Genomic DNA, 8,217 nt, shown 5'->3' with positions numbered 1-8,217 from the left:
CTCAGTTATTTTCAACCATTGATCTTTTGTTTTTTGTATAATGTTTTCATTAACTGTGCTGATTTCTCGTTAAATCCTCGTCGTTCTAATACTTTATAGAGAAAACTCCAATTTACACAGTCGAACACATCGATGCTCACTAAGACAGTGCTTTGTTTTTCCTTTTGTGCTTGAATTATTTCTGATTTTACAGTTTCTTGTTCTGATAAATGGTGTAATTCTGGTTATTTTTTGAAATTTAACATTGTTTGAAACCTTTCAGCAAATTTTGGGCTTCATAGGGTTGAATTGTAATAATATTAAAGTCCAGTGAGCTCATGATGGACATAAGTTTCATCTGAATTGCATATGATATAAAACAAAGAAAAAAAACTTTCCTTTTCAGGGACAAAGAATGTTTCTGTAGCTAGTGGTTGTGTAACCGCTATAAAACACTTTTTTGTCAATTAATTCTACAAATCAGTGTATTTAAGACGATCTGTTGTAATGCAGCAGATTTACAGAAGTCAGATCTTTCCAGGTGTCCACCTTCTTCACTGGTGTTACAGATACTTTAGACTGTTTATGTGTTTTTAATATCCCACAAATTAAGAAAAAAAAATCTATCGTTAAATGCTGCTATGTAGTTTTCACTGGAGAATGTGTGGTTTCAGATAAGTAGAGTGTTTAGTCACATGTTGAGTCTGTGCATCTGTTTTCCACTTTGTTTATCCGTTAACTCATCCGTGCTTCACGTCTCCCTCCTATTCCACTACAGTCTTGACTTCTTGTTAGATGCATTTTAAGTGATTGTGCATTTTTCCAGAAACTTTGACCCAGTTAGCAGTTTAACAGCATGTATGTTGATGAGTCTCAGTTAAATCAGTTCATCACAGTCTTCAGGTCCAAAATGCTCTTAAAGTCACTTCAGCTGTTGTTGGTACAATCATTAGAAGTAGCTCCATCTCCGTCACTCTCTCTCACACACACACACACACACACACACACACACACACACACACACACACACACACACACACACACACACACACACACACACACACACACACACACACACACACACACCTTCTACATCAGGACAACGGCCAACATGGCGACAGCTGGTGGCACAGTTCCTGGACTGGGACCAGTGGCTGTATGTGGGCGGACTGCTGGGGTGTATCGTGTGTGTTTGTGTGTTTATGTTTGTGTGTATTTGTGTGTGATGCCCGGCTGTGTCTCCCATGTGTAAAACCGAACACAGCAATCTGTTGAATCTAATGTGTGTCCTATGAATATGTGCTGACAAAAGGGAAGATTGTCAAAAATATAAATTAACATGAGAATCTTTGTAAAGACATTTCTGTGTCCATCTCCAAACTAGTGGATTTAAAATGTGACTTTAAACCTCTAAACCTCCAAGATCTATCGGTGAGTTTAAAAGGCATGTGATCTAGAAATTAATCACCAAACATAAACCATTTATCTACAAGAAACTGCAAAAACAAAACAAAAAATCTTCACATTTTCAACTTCTTACTGGTCTGTGAACATAGCATGTGTGACGTGCAGTTACATCAAGAAAATTGCGGAATTAAAGGAATTATTTCATCACTTATTTCAATGTGTCTTATTGGAATATTCTCAAAAAATGAACCCTTTCACACAAAAAAGACAAATTATTCTGAGTACCTAAGTAAAACTGAGAATCTATGATTGACTCAGATGTGACTAACAGTCAGAAGTGCAGGTCGTGTTTTTACAGAGCAGGGAGGAGACAACAAGAGAGACCGAGGGAAAAATAAAACCTACTGGATCAATAAAATCAATGCAGCATGGCTCAAAAACAGTGAACAGAGGAGCAGGTTGTTGGAAGATACATTCAGCATGGAGAAACATCTTTCTTCAGATGATGAGCAGAGTAAAGAGAAAAAGTTTGTAGAGGCTGGAAACACAGAAATAGTTAAATATCTATAGTATGTGGAGACAAAACTGTCATAGAGAGACACAAAGCAACAAAAACAAGGCGCAATATGACATATCTGGGACATATAATGACATAAGACAGAAATAAAAACATGTAACACAGTGGCAAAAATGAGACAAAACAACAAAAACAAGACACAAAACAGAAAAAATAGACACAAAGTGATGTAAGAAAACGAGACACAAAACAAGAAGAATGAGACACAAAACAACACAAACTAGAAGAAATGAGAAACAAGACACAAAACAGATGACAAGAGAGACTAGGGAGAAAATAAAACCTACAGGATCAATAAAATCAATGCAGCATGGCTCAGAAACAGTGAACAGAGGAGCAAGTTGTTGGAGATACATTCAGCATGGAGAAACACCTTTCTACAGCTGATGTCCAGAGAAGTTTGGAAACGTTTTTATGATTTATGGCATTCTAACTTTGTCAAAGCACACAAAATACATATTTGAGTTCCTTTTACTTCCAGCCGTGGTTTTGCTGCTTCTATGGAGATGCAGGACTTCATAATGTGGTGAAAAACGAGTCCACCATGAGTAAAAAAATGTGACAGGAGCAGAGAATTGCTGAGCAGCTGCTTGGTATTCAGAGGGGCTGAAGAATGAACAGCTTGCTCACTCAGAGAAGGGAGGCTACAGTCAGCTTGAATTCAGGCACCAGAGACGAATTCCAAATTTCACAGCAGAGAAAATGTGATCAGAAGGTCCAGAGAAACATCTCATCTACTTTTCCATCTGCATGCTGCTCTACACTCCAGTCCCTGCAGCGCTCGTGAACACATCCATGTATTTTTGTCTAGAAACACAAGCATTCATAGCCTGATGCAAAATGAAACAGCAGCAAGGAACACAGCGTAGGTTGTGTAGTAGATCACATGCATGCGTAGGATTACTGCCTTTGAGTCAGTTAGTCTGGGAGCATAAACAACATGTAGGCTGAAATCAGTTTGGTGAAGGTGACACCTCCAAACAGAAACCACCTTAGTGAACTGTACAAACTCTGAAAACTGAAAATAATTCACTTTGAAATCAAACTACACACTGTCTGCTATGTGTGTGTGTATCTACTATGACCACTACTACACCTACTTTTAGTACTCGTACCACTTCTACCACTACTACTACTACTACTACTACTACTACTATTACAAGTGAAATATAGGTGTAAAGTGTCATAAAAAGAAAATAATCAAATAAAGTACATGTGCATACTTAGGTAAAATACTTGTGGAAATGTATTCAGGTAAATACTGTTAATATTGTGGTTCTTAAGATATTTTAGTCTGGATCAAAGTGGTGGATCAACAGAGTAATATTTCTATTACTACTATTACAACTACTATGACTACTACTGTGACTACTACTACTACGACTTCTTTTACTATTATTATGACTACTGTTGCGACTACTATGACAACTACTAAAAGTAGAACTACTACTACGACTACTACAACTACTTCTACTACGATGATTACAGCTTTGACTACTACTATGACTACTATTACTCCAACTACTTCTACTACGATGATGACAGCTTTGACTACTACTACTATGACTACTATTACTCCAACTACTTCTACTATGATGATGACAGCTACTACTACTACGACGACTACAACTACTTCTACTACGATGTTTACAGCTATGACTACTATTACTATGACTACTTCTACTACTACAATGATAGCTACTACTACAGCGACTACAACTACTTCTACTATGACGACTACAACTACTTCTATTATGATGACTACAGCTACTTCTACTATGACGACTAAACTATTTCTACTACGATCATTCCGGCTATGACTACTACTACTACTACAACTATTTCTACGACTACAACTACTTCTACTACAACGACTGACAATGCCATATGGGGGAATGAATAGCCTTGGAGGAGTACTACGCTCTCTGAGTGCTTTTCTGGTATTTCATGTGTTTTCTAACCACAAATTAATTACCAAAATGCCACTAGTGAATAATTTAATGGCTACATGTCAATTTAGCAGAATAACTACTCAAGCTAGCTTTAAAAATTCAATTCAATTTTCAATTCAATTTTATTTATATAGCGCCAATTACAGTCAAATTGTCTCGAGACGCTTTACAGAACCCATATGCCTGACCCCCAGAGCAAGCCAAAAGGCGACAGTGGCAAGGAAAACACCCTTTTAACAGGGAAAAAAACCTCGAGCAGAACCCGGCTCTAATGTGGGGGGACCCATCTGCCTGCTGGCCGGGCGGGTTGAGAGGGACAGAAGAGGTAGAGAGGTAGAGATAGAGGGGTAGAGGTAGAGATAGAGGGATACAGATAGAGGGGTAGAGATAGAGAGGTGGGGGGGTGGGACACAAGGACCATAAAACACAGCCACACATCTGAAGCATCCAGCATCCAGCTCTGGGACCAGGGACACTCGGAGAAAGGACACAGAAAGAAACAGAGTGAATGTAATGCAATAATGGGTATATATAGTAAATACATAGGTAGTTAGAGAAGGGCTCTCAGTGCATCAAGAGAGGTTCCCCAGCAGTCTAGGCCTATAGCAGCATAACTAGGGGCAAACTAAAGGGACGTCAAGAGGGGAAGTCAGTTGTGCAAATGAAAACACCAGCTCACCCCGTCAGGGTCACCCAGTCAGCCCTAACTATAAGCTTTGTCGAAAAGGAAGGTTTTAAGCCTGGTCTTAAAAATAGAGAGGGTGGTCCGCCTCCCGAACCCAAACTGGGAGCTGGTTCCACAGGAGAGGTGCCTGATAACTGAAGGCTCTGCCTCCCATTCTACTTTTAGAGATTCTAGGAACAACAAGTAAGCCTGCAGTCTGAGAGCGAAGAGTTCTGCTAGAGTAATATGGTACTATCAGGTCTTTAAGATATGATGGAGATTGGTTGTTAAGAGCTTTATATGTCAGAAGAAGGATTTTGAATTCTATTCTAGATTTAACAGGGAGCCAATGAAGAGAAACCAATATAGGAGAAATATGATCTCTCTTGCTAACTCCCGTCAGTACTCTGGCTGCAGCGTTTTGGATCAGCTGTAGATGTTTCAGAGAGCTATTGGGACAACCTGATAATAAGGAATTACAGTAGTCAAGCCTAGAAGTAACAAATGCATGGACTAGTTTTTCTGCATCACTCTGAGACAGGATGTTCCCTGATTTTCACAATATTTCTCAGGTGGAAAAAAGGAAGTCCTACAGATTTGTTTTATGTGCGAGTTAAAGGACATGTCCTGGTCAAAGGTAACACCGAGGTTCCTCACAGTAGTACTGGAGGCCAATGTAATGCCATCCAGAGTAACTATATGCTTTGAAAGCAATTCTCTAAGATGTTTGGGGGCCAAATACAATGACTTCAGTCTTGTCTGAATTTAGTAGTAAGAAATTATAGGTCATCCAGGTCTTTATGTCCTTAAGACAATCTTGCAGTCTAGCTAGCTGATTAGTTTCATTTGGCTTCATAGATAAATACAATTGAGTCGTCAGCATAACAATGGAAATTAATACAGTGCTTCCTAATAATGTTGCCTAAGGGAAGCATGTATAATGTGAACAGTATTGGTCCTAAGACAGAACCCTGAGGAACTCCATGATTAACCCTAGTATGCTCAGAAGAGTCATTGTTGACATGCACAAACTGGAACCTGTCTGATAAGTAGGATTTAAACCAGTCCAGTGCTGTCCCTTTAATGCCAATAGAATGTTCTAGTCGCTCTAATAAAAGTTTGTGGTCGATTGTATCGAATGCTGCACTAAGGTCCAATAAAATGAGTTATAGAGACCAGTCCATTATCTGACGCTATGAGAAGGTCATTAGCAACTTTCACCAGAGCTGTTTCTGTGCTATGATGCACTCTGAAAGCCTGACTGAAACTCTTCAAACAGGCTATTCCTTTGTAAATGTTCATATAATTGATTTGCAACTGTTCTTTCCAGAATTTTAGAGAGAAATGGGGAGGTTGGAAATTGGTCTATAGTTGGCTAAAACATCTGGATCTAGAGTGGGGCTTTTTAAGTAAAGGTTTGATTACAGCAACCTTAAAAGCCTGTGGTACATAACCTGTTACTAGAGAGAGATTAATCAGATCTAACATTGAGGAATTAATTAAAGGTAAAGCCTCCTTGAACAGTCTAGTTGGGATAGGATCTAAAAGACATGTTGATGGTTTGGATGTAGAAACTATTGAAATGAGTTCAGAGAGATGTATGGGGGTGAAAAATTCTAAATATCCATCTGGTCTTACAGCCAATTCTAAAGTATCTGTACTCGATGATACATCTGTGACATTTGCAGGAAGGGCCAGATTAATTTTTTCTCTAATCGTAATAATTTTATTTGTAAAGAAGCTCATGAAGTTGTTACTGCTCAAAGCTAAAGGAATACAAGTTTCAACAGAGCTCTGACTCTTTGTCAGCCTGGCTACAGTGCTGAAGAGAAACCTGGGGTTGTTCTTGTTTTCCTCTATTAAAGATGAATAATATGTTGTCCTGGCATTACGAAGAGCTTTTTTATAAATTACTAGACTATTTTTCCAAGCTACATAAACTTCCTCTAAATTAGTGGAGTACCACTTCCTTTCCAGCTTTCGGGACGCCTGCTTTAAAGTCCACAGCTGGGAATTATACCAAGGAGCAGGTCCTCTCTGAGATAGAACTTTCTTTTTTACAGGTGCAACACTATCAAGTGTTGTACGCAGTGAGGCTGCAGCATTATTAACAATATAATCCACTTCTGTGGGGGTAAAATTATAATATTTCCCTTCCATTATATCAGTAAGTGGTGCTGGACTAAATAGAGAGGGTATTATTTCTTTAAATTTAGTCACTGAATTGTGAGACAGACATCTACTGTAATGATATTTATTCTTAACTCCTATACAATCTATTGTTGTAAATTGAAATGTTATCATAAAATGGTCAGAAAGAAGAGGGTTCCGGGGAAATACTGTTAACTGTTTGATTTCTATGCCATAAGTCAGAACGAGGTCAAGGGTATGATTAAAACTATGAGTTGGTTTATTTACATGTTGAGAAAACCCAATTGAGTCTAATATTGAATTAAAAGCAGTCATAAGGCTGTCACTGTCCACGTCAACATGAATGTTGAAGTCACCCACAATAATGACTTTATCTGAGCTGAGCACTAAATCAGATAAAAAGTCTGAGAATTGAGATAAAAACTCAGAGTAAGGAGCAGGGAGGACGATATACAACAACAAATAAAACTGGTTTCTGAGCTTTTAAATCTGGATGAGAGAGACTGAGAGTAAGATTTTCAAATGAACTGTAACTAGGTTTAGGTCTCTGGTTCATTTTTAAGCTAGAGAGGTAAATTGCTGCCACTCCTCCTCCTCGGCCCGTGATTCGAGGAACATGACAGTTAGTATGACTAGTAGGAGTTGATTCATTTAGACTGACATATTCTTCCTGCTGCAACCAGGTTTCAGTCAAACAGAACAAATCAATCTGGTTATCAGTTATCAAATCATTTACTAACAGAGATTTAGACGAGAGAGATCTAATATTTAACAGACCACATTTAATTGTCCTGTTTCTTCGCTCAGTTGAAATAGTGGTATTAATTTTAATTAGATTTTTATGGTTACTATGTCTTTTGTTTATTTTTGATTTGCTTAATTTATTGAATTTTGGTGGTCGGGGGACAGACACAGTCTCAATAAAGCTAAGTGATTTACTGGAGGGTGACAGCTGAGAGGAAACTGCAGAGAGGTGTGGAAGACTACAACTCTGCATCCTGGTCTGAACTCTGGGTTGTCATGCTTTAGGAGTTCTAATAAAATCAGCCATATTCCTAGAAATGAGAGCTGCACCAGCCAAAGTGGGATGGATGCCGTCTCTCCTAATCAGACCAGGTTTTCCCCAGAAAGAGCTCCAATTGTCTATAAAGCCAACGTCGTTTGCAGTACACCACGTAGACGACCAGCGGCGAAACGATGACATACGGCTAAACATATCATCGCTTGTCAGATCAGGCAGGGGTCCAGAGAAAACTACGGAGTCCGACATGGTTTTGGCAAAGTTACACACCGATGCCACACTAACTTTGGTGACCTCCGATTGGCGTAACCGGGGTGTCATTACCGCCGACAGTGAATAACAATCTTACTGTATTTACGATTATCTTTAGCCAGCAGTTTCAAATTTGCTTCTATGTCGCCCGCTCTGGCTCCTGGGAGGCATTTTACTACGGTCCGCTGATGTCGCTAGCTTCACGTTTCTGACT

General features: G+C 39.0%; 1 protein-coding gene across 1 annotated transcript; it reads left to right on the top strand.

Annotated features, from left to right (window-relative positions):
* Positions 1 to 1,090: 1,090 nt before the first annotated feature.
* Positions 1,091 to 3,752, top strand: LOC129348225 (hexamerin-like). The gene is made up of 2 exons (XM_055008087.1): positions 1,091 to 1,135; positions 3,405 to 3,752. Exons 1-2 carry the CDS (start codon positions 1,091 to 1,093, stop codon positions 3,750 to 3,752), a joined length of 393 nt encoding a protein of 130 aa, XP_054864062.1.
* The last annotated feature ends 4,465 nt before the right edge of the window (positions 3,753 to 8,217 follow it).

The sequence above is a fragment of the Amphiprion ocellaris genome, chromosome 24, assembly GCF_022539595.1.
Source record: "Amphiprion ocellaris isolate individual 3 ecotype Okinawa chromosome 24, ASM2253959v1, whole genome shotgun sequence".
NCBI classification, from domain to species: Eukaryota; Metazoa; Chordata; class Actinopteri; family Pomacentridae; genus Amphiprion; species Amphiprion ocellaris.
The sequence above is the reverse complement of the archived record's forward strand: the minus strand, read 5'-3'. Positions and strand labels throughout refer to the sequence as shown.